The 19,824-nt window shown below is 35.8% G+C and overlaps 1 protein-coding gene across 1 annotated transcript in view; it reads right to left on the bottom strand.

Annotated features, from left to right (window-relative positions):
- The window catches only part of LOC106093601 (mucin-2), a 32,063-nt gene that overhangs the window by 12,066 nt on the left and 173 nt on the right, over nt 1-19,824 (bottom strand). Inside the window, exon 2 of the mRNA XM_059371045.1 lies at nt 19,499-19,600. Within this exon, the coding sequence (XP_059227028.1) occupies nt 19,499-19,522 (24 nt within the window). The 5' untranslated portion in view covers nt 19,523-19,600. The remainder of the gene's footprint in view (nt 1-19,498; nt 19,601-19,824) is intronic.

Raw genomic sequence — 19,824 nt, 5'->3', positions numbered from 1 at the left:
ATGCATGTGTGTGAGTCTTAAATACCCAAAAGACATGGTAGTTATACGTTAAGCCGCACGTCGTCGCATCGATTGGGTTAAGGTTAGATTAGCAATAATGGCTTTCCCTACACCACACACACACACTTTGTGTAAAGATGATGATGATGATGTTGGTGTTGTTGGTAATTCGCACAACTAATACATATCACTCACTCATCAATAGATGAGTTGGCTGGTTGACTGTCCGGTAATGTGTCAGGCACACAGCCATAATTTAAGGCGGAAGCTATTGTTTGTGCTCAAAATAGATATGTTTTTAATTATGGCTCAAACAATGGTAGGCACCGTTAGTTAAGTCATGTGCCTGTAACTAACTGCCTACCTATCAGTCAGTCACTCACTCACTAACTGACTGCCTTATGTTAGCCACCCCTGGGTCATGACGGCCATCGTCTTTGGCATCTCTGGATTCTAGACAAATGTGAAATGTCAGGATAAGGTGAATACACTGAAAAATTTTATTGGCCAATCTCACAGTGAATAGCCCCCTAAGCCAACAAGGCATAGCCATAAAATCGTGATATGTACAGCAAATCTTTTACATGCCATCATCTCCCTCCGCCTTCTTATACACATTAAATGTTTGTCAAAAAAATAATAGAAAATCATAAAAATAATCGCCAAATCACTTGACGTTTCTGACACAGACAAATGTTTGGAAATCCAAATTTAAGCAGAAACAAACAAAAAAAACCAATATTCAAGAAAAAAAAACGCGTCAGAAAAGTGTTACAAGCCTGATTCACATGCGTGCCACAGCAACAACAATCGCCACCACCGCAGTCACATAAACTGCCTGACATTTGATGAACTCCCAACAGAAAATGACATGCCAATCTATTGGCCAACGCTATTTAATCTTAAGCGGCTCACAATGATTGAACCATAGGCAAGAGATTAAGAAATTCTACTGGGTCTTAAGATAGCGGACGACTTGGCTTAGCTGCCATATTTCCGAATATTTAACACAGAGAGGCAGAGGAGAGACGTTTTAGCCAAATAATGCCCACCTTCAGAGACATAAAGGGTGATTTTTTTGAGGTTAGGATTTTCATGCATTAGTATTTGACAGATCACGTGGGATTTCAGACATGGTGTCAAAGAGAAAGATGCTCAGTATGCTTTGACATTTCATCATGAATAGACTTACTAACGAGCAACGCTTGCAAATCATTGAATTTTATTACCAAAATCAGTGTTCGGTTCGAAATGTGTTCAAATTTTGACAAATTTTGTTCAGCGATGAGGCTCATTTCTGGTTGAATGGCTACGTAAATAAGCAAAATTGCCGCATTTGGAGTGAAGAGCAACCAGAAGCCGTTCAAGAACTGCCCATGCATCCCGAAAAATGCACTGTTTAGTGTGGTTTATACGCTGGTGGAATCATTGGACCGTATTTTTTCAAAGATGCTGTTGGACGCAACGTTACGGTGAATGAACACATTTCGAACCGAACACTGATTTTGGTAATAAAATTCAATGATTTGCAAGCGTTGCTCGTTAGTAAGTCTATTCATGATGAAATGTCAAAGCATACTGAGCATCTTTCTCTTTGACACCATGTCTGAAATCCCACGTGATCTGTCAAATACTAATGCATGAAAATCCTAACCTCAAAAAAATCACCCTTTACATGTTTGACTGCAGCATTAGTGTTTGCACTCTTGATTGATTACATTTTAAATTAGTTTGCTTGTCTAGTAAAGGTGTGTATGTGTGTGCAGATGCTGTAAGTTCTTGAGGTAGCTTGATGCCTTGATTAGTTGAACAATCCGCATAATACCGAGAATCATTATTGGTGTCCTTGTGTGAGAGACTGAATGTTATCAGTTTTCGTGAATGCCAATGTGATGTCAAAGGGTACACACATGTCCCCGACATTGATGAGAATGTAATGTAATTTCATTAACATCTAAAATAACGGTCACTGAATGTCTTTAAATTTTAAACCAACGAGTTGGGTAGAGGGAGTGGCAACAACATAGAGTGTGTATGAATTATTGAGGTAGAAAACAGCAAAATAGAATAGGAAGAAGGGAAAACTAATCCTCATTAACTCCAAAAAGTTTCAACATTTTATTCATTTTCTCATATTCAGAATTAAGCCAGCGTTTATCAAAAAGACGTAATTGTGCCAAATTTCAGCTCAATATCTCAATTTTTGAAGGCTCTGTTGTGTATCAAAACAATACCTAGTTTAAGAAGGATGTGTTTACCAGGTACAACGAATAGACATATATGACCATATTCACAATACTGATTGCGGTTTTGAAGTAAGCTTATTTGGCAGTAGGTTAATTTTAAAGGAAATCTTTCAAATAACCCTATTTTCAAGCTGCAGTAAGTTCATGGGCTTTAAATCCATGTTGAAGCCTAGTGCTAGTTCATTCGCAAGAAAATTGTCTATTAGCTGATTGCGGAATCTGACGCACTATGTTGGACGATATAACATTGACACTATTCAAAGAAGAACATACAATACAAGCAACTACATTGCAGAAGATTTATTTGTTACCCAGTTCGTGAGCATTTACATTACATTTGCAATCAATTGAAGAGAAGTTTATACTGACGCAGCGACTTGTAGCTAATATTTTGCTTATAGAACTCGGTACCACTTCTGCGGAATGTGTTCGCATTCTCTTCATCACAAATCATTTATACTGTTCGGGCGAATAGTCAACGCAGTACTAGCTCATAGGCAACCTTACATGATATAAACCTAAAATCTGGCAACCCTGTTGTAGAATTTTCTCCCTTGTTTCAGTTGAATGCAATCCATGATGTACGAATGAAATGAAATATTACTTCTTTGATAAAAAAAAAAAATCAATAACTTTCCTAGCAATCGCTAGCGCATACATCTATTAAATTGTAGACAATTGCTAATTTGGAAATACCCAAACATGTTGTTGTTTGGCATTTAATTAAAAAACAATTCAACTCAAATATTTGTCATTTAGCTTGAACAACAGAAACTTCGCATATAGCATGCATATATGAGTATGCGTTTGGCATTGACATTTTGATTTATTTAAAATGAAGAAGCATTTCATTATAGCATACATATGCAAATGACTAAATGCAATTAAAAATAAATCATTTATTTTTAGAAAGGAGTGCTAGATTTTGAATGCTGGGATTATATGCTGGCAATGAGTCACAGTGAATGAAAGTTCTCAAGAAATTATGTCATGGTTATAGTGGTTGGTTAAAATCTTAAAATAAAAGCTCATATAAGAGGATCCTAAAAAATCATTTCTATCGTAGTATATTATGAATTAATACATAAATGTTTATGATACTTTATATTTTTGGTATGAATTTGGAAAAAAAAATGTAAACAGAGAAGGTTTTTCTTAAAAAACGGGATTATTTGTTCTTTTGGCAATCATATCATAAAAAACCAGTAAAGAAGGGCAAAATTCGGGCGGTGCGGACTGTATAATACCCTACACCTACCCTGTAAGTACAATGTGGGAAATATATCCAATTCAGAATTTTTATGGATCTTGGAGAGGAAATATGTTCAAACTATAATAACTTCAGTTGACAAATGACAACATTATGGCAAATTACCCAAAATTTGACGAACATATATATGGGAGCTATATCTAATTCTGAACTGATTTCGAGCAAACTTCTCAGATACTGTGGTAGTCGTCGAGAAAAGCGTTTTGCAAAATTGTTGGCAAGATGGGTCAATAAATGAGCTTGCTGTGACTCAAGAAGTTAAAATCGGGCGATATACATATATGACAGCTATATCTAAATCTGAACCGATTTCTATAAAATTCATCTATAATGTCGAGAAGCAAGTGAAAATCCTTCCTGCCACATTTCGAGAGAATTGCTTAATAAATGACCATTTGATTGCAATATTACTGAAAATCGGACGAACATATATATGGGAGCTATATCCAAATCTGAACCCATTTCGAGCAAACTTTATAGACATTGTGAAAGTCGTCGAGGAAAGCGTTGTACAAAATTTCGGGAAGATTGGTCAATAAATGACCTTGCAGTGGCTCTAGGAGGGAAAATCGGGCGTGAATATATATGAGAGCTATGTCTAAATCTGAACGGATTACGAGCAAACTTTATAGACATTGCGGAAGCCGTCGAGGAAAGCGTTGTACAAAATATTGGGATGATTAATTAATAAATGCGCTTGCAGTGGCTCTAGGAGGGAAAATCGGGTGATATATATCTATGAGAGCTATATCTAAATCTGAACGGATTTCCATGAAATACAACAGTAATGTCAAGAGTCTAGAGAAAATCCTTCCTAACAAATTTCAAGAGTCTCGGTTAACAAATGACTATTTTATTGCATTATTACTGCAAATCGGAGGAACATATACATATGGGAGCTATATGCAAATCTGAACCGATTTTAATGAAATTCACCTGTAATGTTGAGGGTGATAAGAAAATTCTTCCTGCCAAATTTCAAGATAATCGGTTAACAAATGACCATTTTATTGCATTATTACTGCAAATCGGACGAACATATGTATATGGGAGCTATATGCAAATCTGAACCGATTTTAATGAAATTCACCTGTAATATTGGGAGTGATAAGAAAATCCTTCCGGCCAAATTTCGAGCAAATCGGTTAACAAATAACCATTTTATTGCAGTATTACTGCAGTATTGGACGAACATATATATGGGAGCTATACCCAAATTTGAACCGATTTTTTCCAATTTCAATGGGCTTTGTCTCTAGGCCGAAAAACATGCCCATGCTAAATTTGAAGACGATCGGATGAAAATTGCTACCTGTAGTTTGTACACAAATTAACATGGACAGGCGGCCAGACAGACGGACATAGCTAAATCGCATCAGAAAGTGATTCTTAGTCGATCGGTATATTATCTCTCTTGCTTTTGGGTGTTACAAACTAATTCACTAAGTTATAATACCCTGTACCCAAGTAGTGGTGTAGGGTATAATCACATTTTTTTTATGACCTTGACTTGTATCTTCTGTTTCAAAAAATTTAATTATTTTTCTTTGTGCTATTAACACAAATTGCTACTCCTCCATCCTCCTTCCCTGCTGGCATACGGCTTTAAGGGCTTGTCAGGTGTCAAAGTATTAAAAATCAACTCTTCAAAATCTTTGGCTGTCTGAAAATCATTTATTTAACCACCTTCTGCCATACAGCCATCGAGCATCATGTGAACGCACTCTTCAAATTCAATGAATAATAATCGCTATGGTCTTAAAGGCGTTTGTTTTCCAGTTCGTTTATTTGATGGCTTGAATTGATTTAAGAAAAAAAAAATCTATTCAAAAAAGTTGACAACAAGTGGATTTGATTTTAGTAAAGATCAGGTTGGCCAGCCAAAGAATGGAATATTTTGTTTCTTTTTTTTTCAACAAAAGAAAAATCATAAAAGTTTAAGACCCCCCCACCCCTCTCCAACAACGCATAGCATTTTATGTAGCATGACATTTAAATAATTTGCCAGCCAGCCAGCCAGCCAGTTGAGATGACATGTTTACGATATCGCCTAAAAAGATGAGCTTTAACAACGAATATATGAAATGAAAAATAAAACTATGCAGAATCTTAATAAATTATCATAACTCGTTTAATGCAGTTTTAGAATATATGGTCACCCCAACTGAAGTAAAATCATCACCTAGCCATCATCAGCACGCACACATTTTTCAAGCTGTTGCATTTGCGCAGCCTCAAAACCAAGTCTCATCTCAGCATGTCACAATTTATGTGAATTTGCCTTACGCACCAATAAATTTTGCCTTCATTACATTGAGCACTTTTGGCGGAGAAGGTCAACGGGCCAACTGTCATTGGAGTTGATTGGCAACTAGAGGAGATTGAGGTATGCTCCCTGCCACATGAAAATAATGCAAAACGTTCTTTAACACATGAATGGCATTGGTAAAAACCTACTCAATTCTGAGTGCAAATAATTGCATATTATGGAGAGTTTTGCCTTAAAGTCAGTTCGGCAACATGTTTGCGCCAAGAAGACAACTAGGCTTGCAAAAATAAATTTTTGCTTTTTTTTACAGCTTGTTCAACAAGTTTCGGTATAAAGACTTTTCTTATTCCCTTTCAACCAAAAAACGGCTTCCTAAGTATTTTGTTTTTTAGGCAAAACTTGTTCCTTTGCTAAAACAAACCAAACCAAACCGAACCAGCCCTAAATGAAACACAAGTTTTGAAGGCCATCCGCTTGAAGTATGCAAAAAAACAAGCCAAGCCATTCCTTTGTAAGATAAAAGACCAACAAAGGTTTCCTGTTATAGCCAGGGGAAGCTTATAAGGCTGTACAGCCAGAATGTCTTAATGGCTTCTGTGGCCGTTTTGTTACTTTTTTTTGCTTTTTTGCTCATCATCATATGACCACCCTCTTTTATGCCATGTTTAGGAAAAACAAAAAATAGTTTTGATTTTATTTGCTATAAAATTGTATAAGAAAAGAATTAATTAGCATTAATTAAATTAGGCCTTAATAACTACTTGGGGACAAACTCTAGCATACCAGTTTTTTTCTTTTGGATTTTTATTTTTATTTGAATTTAACGTCTTCGCAAAGATGCTATTCATATCCGCATATATTGAATGACTGGCTAGCTAACTGACTGACTAACTCTAATGCCTTGTTGATAGACTGGCCCCTAATAAAATATGCCAAAATATGCTAAACCCCCAGAAAACCAGATCAGCAGCTAGCTCACAACATAGTATGAATCTATGAAATATACATTTTTGGAGCGACTAAATACTAAATAGACAAAAGCCAATTTTGGAAATTTCATATGTCGCAATGATGTCACCTAGCCGAAAATAGCTATACGTAGTGGTATGTTTGTGTGTTGCCCCCCCTGCCAAAGACACGGCATATCTCATAATCAAATTTCTAGAAAAAGGAGAAAACTCTATAAATCATAAAATTCTAGTTCTAGCTAAAAAAAAAAATCAAAAAAACAAACGCCCCTCGTTTGACACATTAACACTAACACCCATATTTACCATCTCCCATGGCATTTCAATAACACTTTGGCACCTCTAGTATGGAAAGTTTTTTGCAATGGATAAACATATTGGGTTTCTCCCCTCTGCCTAACTCGGACAAGAACACGGAAACACAAAGAAATCCCAAGAACTAACCAACTCTACATGCCACTTATCTCAGCACGTTCATCTCTAATGGCTTAGAACTTTTGGTCAGAAATTTTCAGTTTTTGTCCGATAATGACTATGGAGCAGTGTGGTTCTTCTTTGGCTTTGCTCGAAATGTTCTACTTAAGGGTCAATTAAGTTTAATTTACAAATGCTTCAACAGTGATTCTCAACAAGTAAATCAATATGGCATACACTCCACACAGGTATCTATACGATGCCTGTGATGCCATCATTAGGTATGCGTAACAGAGGTTACTCGAAAGGGAGCAACCATCTAAGCACGTAATGGCAAGGCAAGAAAAAAAAACGAATAAATTAAATAAAACTAATAATGAGCTATGGAATTAAGTGCTTAGTTAAGTCCCAAAAAAAAACTGGAGGACTAAGTACTGGATGCCAACATGGCGCTTAGGTTAGGCGCATGTCTGCCTACGATGCTGAACACAAGATATAAAATCCAAAAGTATGGGTATGGCAAATACAAAACAAGTAGCTGGTTAGGTGTTTTTTTTATAACATGGCAAATGCTATTCTAGAGATTTTCGTTAAGAAAAAGGATAATATCAATAAAATATGCATTGACCATCTGAGAAAAACTATGGCTATGTAATAAAAAAAAATTATGAAAAAACAAGTAAAAAGGCATTAAATTCGGCCGTGCCAAACTTTGGATACCCGACACCTCGGGTATTGAAGTAAACCACCTTTCGTCAAAATCCGATGAAAAATGCCCCATAGCAGTTGTATCGAAATATGTTCCGATTTGGACCAAATACTAGTCGGTACAAGTCATTGTTCAATTGTGTATAACAAAATATTAGTCGTTTTAGTAACTATATCTAAATATACACCGATCTCAACGATATACGACACGGATGTTGTAAAGCCTAACATAAGTCACCGTGTCAAATTTCAGTGAAATGGGATTATAAATGCGCCTTTTATGGGGCCAAGACTTTAAATAGAGAGATTGGTCTATATGGCAGTTATAATCAAATCTGCACCGATCTGGGCCAATTTGAAGAAGGACGTCGATGAGCCTGACACAACTCATTGTCCCAAATTTCGGCAAAATCGGACAATAAATGCGCCTTTTATGGGCCCTAAAACCTTAAATCGAGAGATCGGTCTATATGGCAGCTATATTCAAATCTTGACCGATTTCAGCCAAATTGAAGAAGGACGTCGTAGAGCCTAACACAACTCACTGTCTCAAATTTCGGCAAAATCGGACAATAAATGCGCCTTTGATGGGTGCAAGACCTAAAACCGAGAGATCGGTCTATATGGCAGCTATATCCAAATTTGAACCGATCTGGGCCAAATAAACGAATATTGTCGAAGGGCCTAACACAACACACTGTCTCAAATTTCAGCAAAATCGGATAATAAATGTGGCTTTTATGGGCCTAAGACCCTAAATCGAAGGATCGGTCTATATGGCAGCAATATCCAAATCTGGACCGCTCTGGGCCAAATTGACGAAGGATGTCGAAGACACAACCGACTATCCTAAATTTCAGCAAAATCGGATAACAAATGTGGCTTTTATGGGACTAAGACCCTAAATCGGAAGGTCGGTCCATATGCCAGCTTTATCCAAATCTGAACCGATCTGGGCCAAATAAACGAATAATGTCGAAGGGCCTAACACAACTCACTGTCCCAAATTTCATCAAAATCGGATAATAAATGCGGCTTTTATGGGCCTAAGACCCTAAATCGGTCTATATGGCAACTATATCCAAATCTGAACCGATCTGGGCCAAATAAACGAATAAGGTCGAAGGGCCTAAAATAACTCACTGTCCCAAATTTCAGCGAAATCGAATAATAAATGTGGCTTTTATGGGCTTACGATCCTAAATCGGAGGATCGGTCTATATGGCAGCTATATCCAAATCTGAGCCAAATTAAGGAAGGATGGCGAAGAGCCTAACACAACTTACTGTCCAAAATTTCAGCACAATCGGATAATTAATGTGCCTTTTAAGGGCCTAACCTAAATCGGCGGATCTGTCTATATAGGAGCTATATCAAGATATAGTTCTATATAGTCCATCTTCGAGATTAACCTGCTTATGGACAAAAATAAAATCTGTCCAAAGGATCAGCTCAATACCTCTATTTTTAAATACTGTAACGTGATTTCAACAGACAGACGGACGGACATGTCAAGATCGTCTTAGATTTTTATGCTAATCAAGAATATATATACTTTATAGGGTCGGAAATTGATATTTCGATGTGTTGCAAACGGAATGGCTAAATGAATATACCCCCTATCCTATGGTGGTGGGGATAATAACCGTTAACCATTAATATTGCGTAACTGTTCATTTTTGAATAAATTTCAATTGTGTTTCGAATAATATGTCGGAGTTGTGTGTTTCAGCGCTGTTTTATTCCCGATTTAATGAGTTCAATTGAACGGGTCACTGAAATGAACGAACTAAACAGTTTGGTTTTAGTCGATGTTTTGGTATCCCCAGTTCAGTCAATAATCACATACTACGTCTTCATTCACTTCGTTCACTAGTTTTTCACACTATTGTTGTATCAATCAACTGTGCACAGGGTTGCAATACAAGCAATCGAAAAGAAAACTGAAATGAACGAACTGAACTAGTTCGCTGAACCAAACATTTCACTTCAGTAATAACATACTTTTGCTTGGTACCACCTTTTATTGCATCAATCAGTCCATGGTTCCTTTATTAAAGATTGGCAGCAATGGCTATTGTAACACTGTTGCCATACATAAATAAAATCCTTTGCATATCATGCCATATTTCAAAATCGCTGTATTATTTAGGTACGCAGCCGTTTTGCGTGGTGGCAACATGTGTGATACAAGCTTGTATTTGCTTAAGATGACATTTGAAACTACTCGCCGTTAAAAAAGGACAAAAAACATCTCACTGAACTAATTGCAAGAACTAGTTTATTGAGTGGAGATAATGTAAAGTGAGCGGTTACTTTAAATCTTGATTTTGTCCAACACTTATACGGATTCTTACAATCCTTCCAAGGGCTCACTAATAGAAGGTTACGTCACTTGCCGACATCAAAATGTAGAAAGGCCAAAAGAACAAATAATAGAAAACATAAACAAGGAAAGAATATTAAAACAACAACAACTTGATATTCTCAATGGTAAAAACTTGAAAAAATTTCAAAAAATTGAATGTCGCCTGGTCACTTTCCGCAACCTTATTAAGTCAGTCCTGAATCCTAACATGGCTTTACGGCTATCAAACCGGCAAATTTCGTTCGATTCCTGATTTAGTTCAAAGTTTTTATGGAGGAGTCAAAATCGTATACCGCTCATCAAACATCTCTTTGTAAAGAGTAGTTTTTTTTTTGTTATTGGCACATCCACCGCTGAGAAATATTCCTTTTATTCTCGTCTAGATTCATGGCCAGGCGTCCAAAGAATGGCAAGAGCTTTGGTAGCCTGCAGATTTGGGTTAAAACAATGAAACCTGTTACCAAGTCTCTTCTGACATTCGTAATGGTTTCTAACCATCTTAGAGTGACGTCTGTTTTAGTTCCCAATCACTCATGATTACCTATCGTCTTATTTCCATCAGTGTAAAAATAAGAAGAAAGAAAACTTTTTCGTGTTTTTTAATAGTCGTATGTAAGTACTCACTTTTGGTTATTTGTAGAATATGAGTATTTTATTAAATGAAAGAGTAACCAGTTATCGAATATCCGGTTTTACCACACTCCTGAAAATCAAATTTTCTCTGATACTCGCTACTACATAGCGATAATCAAATACCGGAAACTTAAATTTGTAGATCTAATGTCATTGGCCACCGTAGCGTCATAGGCGGATATGCTAACCTCTGCGAAATCAATCGAGCAGTCGTGAGCCAGTTACTTTTAACTTTACATAACTAACGAAAATGTTTAGTATTCCTTTTTAAAACATACTAAGGAATCATTTCATCATACTAAGGAATCACATCATAAATGACATTGCAAACTCACATACCGACGAGTGCAATCCGATTCAAGTTTAAGTTCAATGATAAGGGATCTCCTTTTTATAGCCAATTCCGAACGACGTGCCGCAGAGCGACACTTCTTTGGAGAGAAGTTTTTCATGGCATAGTACCTCCCAAATGTTGCCAGCATTAGGAGGGGGGAAACCACCGCTGAAAATTTTTCTGATGTTCACGCCGGGAATTGAACCCAGGCGTTCGGCATCATAGGCGGACATGCTAACCTCTGCGCCACGGTGGCCTCCAGTGGTTACCGAATACCCGATTTTAAATATGTTATCTTTAAGGTAGTTGAGACATGTTTCTTCACCGCTGACTACACATGGGATATTTGTTGCCAATATGCACAGCATGAATACAAAGTAATAGGTTTGGTGAATGTGTAACAACACCATATCTGGCATTCAAACTCTTAACTGTATAACTCAATATTCAGGCAACAAATTTTAATTAAATTTTGCTTTCCAATAGCTATGGAGAATTCCAAAGTTCATTTTTCCTTGCAAAAGCTAAAAATAATAGACATACATTATTTTTTGCTTTGTTTGAAATGCGTAGCTAAAGGTTCCCAAAAAACACAAATATTCTAGAAAACAAAAATTCCTTTTAGCTGAAAACAAATTGTTTGCATATTTTAAGAAACCAGGCTTAGAACATACGAACAGGTTTAGTAACAAAACAAGTAAATGGGAGCTAAGTTCGGCCGGGCCGAATCTTATCTACCCTCCACCATGGATAACATCGAGTTCTTTGAGTGTTATCTCTTTTTAGGCAAACAAAGGAAAGGATAAAAGAATGAATATTGGAGCTACATCAAGTTCTGGCCCGATTCGGACCATAATGGAATGAACGTTGAAGACCATAGTAGAAGTCATTGTTTAAAATTTCAGCCAAATCTAGTAAGAATTGCGCACTTTAGGGGCTCAAGAAGTAAAATAGGGAGCTCATTTTATAGGGGAGCTGTATTAGGCTATAGACCGATTCAGACCATAGTTTCACCAAAATTTGACCAAAATTTCACTCAAATCATATAATAATTGTGCCCTATAGAGGTTCAAGAAGTCAAGAACCCAAATGCAAATGCAAATTTTTCCCATTTTCCCACATATTAATGAGTGCAGTCCGATTCAAGTTTAAGCTCAATGATAAGGGGCTTCTTTTTATAGCCGAGTCCGAACGGCGAGCCGCAGGGCGACACCTCTTTGGAGAGAAGTTTTACATGGCATAGTACCTAACAAATGTCGCCAGCATTAGGAGGGGAAAATCATCGCTGAAAATTTTTTCTGATGGTCTCGCCAAGATTTGAACCCACGTGTTCAGCGTCATAGGCGGACATGCTAACATCTGCGCTACAGTGGTCTCCAAGATCCCAGATCGGTTTATATGGCAGCTATACCAGGTTATGAACCAATTCCAATCATAGCAAAACACCCCATGCAAAATTTCAGCCAAATCGTATAAATACTGCGCCCTCTAAAGGCTCAAGAAGTCAAGACCCCAGATCGGTTTATATGGCAGCTATATAAGGTTATGAACCAATTCCAATCATACTTAGCACCGTTGTTGGAAATCATAACAAAACACGTCATGCAAAATTTCAGCCAAATCTTGTAAATACTGCGCCCTCTAGTGGCTCAAGAAGTCAAGGTCCAATATCGGTTTATATGACAGCTATATCAGGTTACGTACCGATTTGAACCTTACTTGGCACAGTTGTTGGAAATCATAACAAAACACCTCATGCAAAATTTCTGTCAAATCGTATAAACACTGCGCCCTCTAGTGGCTCAAGAAGTCAAGACCCCAGATCGGTTTATATGGCAGCTTTATCAAAACATGGACCGATATGGCCCATTTACAATCCCAACCGACCTACACTTATAAGAAGTATTTGTTAAAAATTTCATGTGACTAGCTTTACTCCTTCGAAAGTAAGCGTGGTTTCGACAGACAGACGGACGGATGGCTAGATCGACTTAAAAATGTCATGGCAATTTATGGGATCTGAGATGAATATTTCGAGGTGTTACAAACAGAATGACGAATTTAGTATACCCCCAGCCTATGGTGTAGGGTATAAAAAAAAAATATTCTAATGTGAAATCATCATAGGCCACAACAGGTTACTGTTACAAGCTATAACCCTTATCGCATTATCATTAGTGTTGCTTGTTTTATGGCTCTCGTTCTTCAAATAACCAGATAATCAGTTCTTTTATGAATAAGTATAGGTAAAATTGTGGGTTCCTTTGCATGATTAGATTCAATTAAAATTTGGCTACAAGATTTTTGGCTTCTTTCTCCAAAGCTGATGGTGATGGTTAGAGTGGTTAGAAAAAAGCATGAAATGATACTTGCTGCCCAGTAAAACCCAAACCAAGTATCCAAATTTAAATTTTTCGTGCAAAACAATCCAAATGTAGCGCTTTCTTTAGATTGCTCAAAAGCCTAATAAGCAAAGGCACAACTAAGTAACAAACCGAAAATCCGGTTATTATATAGCCATATAAGATACTTTTATGGGCAGTTTTGTTTTGTGGTTGCCAAGAACTTTTTTGCCTATGGTGGTTCTTGGCTAACGGTAATCGTCATTCAAAAGCTTGTCTTTGGTTTTATGGCTTCGCTAGGCTAATTAAGTTCACTGCCGTTGGTATCAAAGCAAACCTTGGATGGCTAAGCTATATGCTGTTGGCTTGCTCTCTAAGATCCTTATAGCCAGGTGTTTTATTGAAAAATTAATCGACAACAGCAAACTGATAAAAAATCATTAACACTGTATTTAAATCTTGTTTGAGTTTCAAACACCGCTAAGGTTGTACAAGCCACGCTCATAAATACCTTATAGCCATTCGAATCCCAGCAATCAGCCATAAACAGCCGAATGACATCATCATGGATGGTGGGGTGAGGGGGCTACAAAAAAAAAATTAGGTTTCTTCTCATCTCTGGCCAAAGAAAGAGATTTGCTTAAATTTCGCTTTTGTTTTGAAATACCCGAGAAGAAGAAAAGTGAAACTCTCAATACAAAAAAATAGAGAGGAGACTTCATATATAACATTTTTTTTTTTTTGTTTTTGTTTTTTTTTTAACACCACAGAGTTGAACATACATGAAAACACTTTTGTTAAAAGTGTTTCGTTTTTTTTTTTTTTTTGCTATTGGCCAACTTTGAAATTTAAAACATCGTCTTCATTGCAGGAGCCGGGTGCCGACAATCAACAGCAGCAGCAAATTCCCCAATAATTTTGCCATTAACGCGTGATTTATTCAAAGCTTGACAATAGTTTCTCAAAATGTTGCCATGGCTAAGGGGACTCAAATCCCCCCAAATGCCGGCGCAAATAATGGAAATAGATGCAGCATTAACTCTTAAAAGAAATTATGGAGAAAAACAAACTTAAGACGCTTAAACGCCAAAGCTAAGCTGCTAAGTTTTGTTTTTATTTCTAAGAGTTCATTGAAATGCCAATAGAGGAGCTCCAACAGCAAATAAATACAGCCAAAAACTACGCTTAACTGTTGTCGGGGTGTTTAAATTTCAATAGGTAACACAAATATTTACCACAGCCCAGAGATGAAAGGCCGTCCACAAAAGTGACTAAGTGCGCATGCCTACATGTGGTCTTGGCATTCTTTCAAGATACTGCAATACCTAGAAGGCTTACCGTTTTAGGCCATTTAGAATTTTACTTTAGTACTGGTATTGCCATTATGGCTCAAACCGGTGGTGAAAGACCTTGAAAGTTATGCAAACATTTATACTTGTTTGTGTCTTATTTTCAAATATGGCAAGGGCCTTTCCACTCACGAAAGCTTGACATTGAAAAAGTGATGCCAGTTTCTTAAGAGTCATTTGTTCTCTTCCCCTTCTTTCTGCGGTGGGGGCAGAATGGGGTAATATTTATTATTGACCATAAAATGTTTGGAGTAACCGGATCTGATGACGTTGTGCGTGGGTCCCAGCCAATACCGCTACAGTTCGTTTGCATTTGCCCAAGTCATTTCACCAGCCTCCATCCAGAAAGAGAAAAAAGTTGTGTCATTTATTCCCGAGAATGCGTAGGCTTCTTAATGGCTCTTTTGTGGTTTATTGCCTTTTGGCTTGCCAACCGTCTGCCAAACTGGGTGTTGAAATCATCGTCTATCGGTGTCAGTTTGCGCCAGCTACATAAGCTTGAGCATTCAAGATGCTAATTAGCCAGTAAATACTTGCTCTCACACAATAAATGCAGACAATATTTTGATACGAAAACATTCATTAAATACGAAGTAGCAACTGCATGCACTCGTATGTGTGTTAAGTGTTATGGCGGTTTAAACCTGCACACCACCGTTGGTGTCAATATGGGAACGTTTCTAAAATCCCAGCCGTAAGAATTAGAATTTCGAAATATTTTTCCACTTCATTGCAATTGAGTTGTTTACGAATTCTTAATTGAGAGAAATATTGAGTGATTTTTTTTTTGCCCAATATTTTGCCCAGATATTCTTATGTGACGTCTGCTATAGGCAATTGCCAGTCACCATCATCTGTGAAATATTTATTCATTGACATTTTAATGTCTACGTTATGTTTACACAACGTGGACATGATTTTGCAAAAAATTCTCAAGAGTCAGGTGTTTCTTTTGTACATGATTAATTGAAATTTAATGCTATCAATGTTCAATTCACGATTTCGTATATTTAAAGAAAAAAAAAAAGATGTCAAACGCATTTTAGTCAGGGTCATCGAGTATAGAGGGTTCTTTGTGCCAAAAAGAAGAAGCTTCAATGTATTCGTGCCTTAAAATGCTATTACACAACATTTGCAGGCACTTTCTGTATCACGAAGACATTCCTTATGTACGTGAGGTATATGAATAGAGGGAGCCCTAATCGAGGTGAATTTTCATATGTATTGTACTTTTCACCAAATCGGATGAGAATTGCGCCCTCTAGAGGTCAAGATCCCAGATCGGTTTATATGACAGCTATATCTATATTCAAATTCTTTAACTACATATAATTTATGTGTACACCTTTCAGAGTTGCCACATTAAAAAGAAACATATGAGAATATATATCGTGGAATGGTTAAGTTAGTGTTAGTTAAGAGTGGCAGTCCTTCACAGACTAACATACACAACTTTTAGTCCATTGTGATACCACTCTAGCGATCTCTGGTGGGAATCGAAGCCATGACCCCGCAATTGGCAGTCCGGGCAGGCTACCAACTCAGCTATCGGAGCGCCTCTATCGTGTAATACCAGCCTTATACGTGTTAGAATAAAAGGGAGGTGGTGAGCGACGTGCAGTTCCCAAAATGTTGACAAAATTTCCTAAAACTTGATGCACTTGCCACCCATTTGCTTTCTCCAAATAATTTTGTGTAAAATGGTTAATAAGATAGTCTGTTTGAATTTGTGAATAGCTGAATTTGTCCCAAATTATGTACGGCATCAATGTAGTTATATAAGGGAACCGGTCCCAAAATTTTACGACCGTATTCACAAAACTTAATGAAGCCTTAAATTAGGTTCATTTGACACTTCTATAAAGGAGGTCTTTCAAATAAACCTATTTCAAATCTACATTAAGTTTTGTGAATATCGGTGTCATTGTTCTTCATGTCCCCAAATTTATTTATATTTTCCTTTAAGTGGATAAAAATGAACCTGAAAACATATTGGTTGGTTTTCTCTATTTTTCCTCATGTCCCCAAAGTTCTAGTAAATGAGGATACTATTTTCGAGCATTTTATATATGTACGAAAAATGTTCCTAGTATATAGGGCATCAAAATAACTTGATTAAGGAACGGGTCCCAAACTTTCATTATTCTAAATGTTCTCATTCAAGTGGACATGACCCCACAATATTAAGTTAGTTTTTTTTATTATTTTTCATGTCCCCAAAGTTCTCATCATTGAGTATTTCATGTATGTCCCCAAAATTGTCAAAATTTACATGACCCCAAAATCATTTTAATCATTTTCCCTGCATGTCCTCAAAGTTTATTACAATCATTTTCCTTGCATGTCCTCCAAGTTTATTACAATAGGTATATTATTTTAGAGTATTTATTAAATGTGCCCCTTAATTTAAAGAACTTATGAACTGTTCTCCTATTTATGAATTTTATTGGTATATTCTTTATTTTATACAAGCAGATTTATAAGACCTCGAAATTGTACACATTTTCAATATGTATCCAAAGTTTAAAGAATTTCTAAAACTTTTTCAATTGTCCTTTTATTTCAAGAATTTTGATTTTTTCTATTATTTTGCTTCATATTGTCTAGAATGTTTTACTAGTTCATGATATTTTTTTAATTAAATTTTATGTCGAAAAAAACGTTTTTAAAATGCAATACTACTAGCAATCACTTCACAGTTCAATACACCTATCGCGATTTGGCGTACTCAAACTGTTTATGAAAGCTATGTGTCACGCTATTTGGAAAAACGTTCGGTTTCTACATAATAGAAAATCATACAAAAATCTTATTTGGCTGAATTTTAGAAATGCCTGTTACAAATCTAATTCGATATATACCAACAAGTTGATATTAGCATTGATTATGGAGCTAAAATGCATCAACCAAACCAATTCTTATCAAAACTATAGATTTTTACCAAAATATTTCAAAAAATGCAACTTTTTCTGATAGAAAAACATTCTAGTATAAAAGTATACTTGGCAGAGAAGAAAATCAAAAATGCATGATAAACAGTGGAAAAATGTTTAAATTCAAATTTAGCTTTTAAGCGCTCAATTTGGGGATAGTTTAAGAAAATTTTAGCTAAATATGGAAAAAAATTGTCCGATAAACTGATTTCACCATTAATTTATCTGGAAAATATTGTAGAACAGTGGCTGGAATATAGCAAAGTCAGGAGATACTTTCAAAGAGTTTGGGGACAATATCAACAATAGTATGTGAAACACAACCTTTAACTATTATTGTTTTTTTGTTTATGGAATAGTGGCTGAAGCCCAGTTCAAAATTTAGAAGCCAACAAACAATGCTTGTGGCATTTTGGAGATTTCTAAGAAAGTTTGCAACATATATTAGGTGACGCATATTTTGGGGACTGTATGCACATTTCAGGGACTTGAAAAAGTTATAACACACTTTGGGGACATTATAAAAATAAATTTTTACACTTTTGCTCATTATTCAGAAATAATTTACAGTAACAGTGGCTAAATACAATTCCTATATATTGAGTTTAAAATATTTACATTTGTAATATTTTGGGGACCTTGGGCAAATTATGCAACACACTTTGGGAACATATTGAAAGCAAATTTGGAGGGGTCCAAAAAAGATTTCAAATCAAACTAACACTATTACCAATCACAAACGTAAATTTGAAGGAAAAAATTCAAAATTTTTTGACCTAAAGAATTTTGACCTTTATATCTCAACTTGTTTATGGAATAGTGGCTGAAGCCCAGTTCTAAATTTCGAAGCCAAAAAAACCAATGAGTGTGTCATATTGAGGATTTCTAAAAAATGTTTGAAACATATATTGGGTAACGCATATTTTGGGGACAGTATGCACATTTCAGGGACCTGAAAAAAGTTATAACACACTTTGGGGACATTATAAAAATAAATTTTTACACTTTTGCTCATTATTCCGAAATAATTTACAGTAACAGTGGCTAAATACAAATCCTATATATTGAGTTTAAAATATTTAGATTTGTAATATTTTGGGGACCTTGGGCAAAGTATGCAACACACTTTGGGAACATATTGAAAGTAAATATGAAGGGGTCCAAAAAAGATTTAAAATCAAACGAACACTATTACCAATCATAATTTTTCATCAATCATAAATTTGAAGGAAAAAATTGCAAATAAAAGTTTAGAATTTTGACTTTTACATCTCAACTTGAGATTTTAGACCAAAATACTCGTGGAGAAAATGCTCATTATTATATTAGGAGAATATTAGATCTTTTAGATCTCAACTTGAGATTTGAGACCTATATACTCGTGGAGAATATAAATTCTCTTGAAAATATCCATCAATTAGGAATCTATCTTTCACTCAGTGGCTCCATAAGAACTAAACACTTCCCAAGCCATTTATTAATCCTTAAGGCTTTCAGCTAATGTACTCAAACTTGTAAATCCACCATATTTAAATGCATATTTTATTATTTATTGTATCCTTTTAGTTCTGCGTTCTATTAGTCCAGTTTCACTTTTCTGAGTAAATATCCTTTTTTTGTTTGGTTTTAATTTTTTTTTGTCTTTTTTTTTATTTTACACTCACCATGCAAAAAACTGCACGCGCCATGTTTCAGCAATTTTACACAAGGTAATCACAGGTAAATAATTTAATTATGTTTACGTTCTAGAGATCCAATAAATAAATCTTGAAATAGAACCAAAGAAAAACAAAATAATTAAAATCGTTGGCAACACTGTTGGTTTTTATAAAAAAAAAACACTTTTTTGTTTTGTGTAATTAGTTCTTAAGTTCATCTTTTTTTCCAATATATTCAAGTCTTTATTTAACTTGTGTGTAATATATGAAATATTCCTTTTGTCCTGGTTTGCAATAACATTTTCTTTTTTTTTATTTCTTGTGAGTTTTTG

The sequence above is a fragment of the Stomoxys calcitrans genome, chromosome 1, assembly GCF_963082655.1.
Source record: "Stomoxys calcitrans chromosome 1, idStoCalc2.1, whole genome shotgun sequence".
NCBI classification, from domain to species: Eukaryota; Metazoa; Arthropoda; class Insecta; order Diptera; family Muscidae; genus Stomoxys; species Stomoxys calcitrans.
Note: the sequence above shows the minus strand (reverse complement) of the source record. Positions and strands in the feature narration are given on the sequence as shown.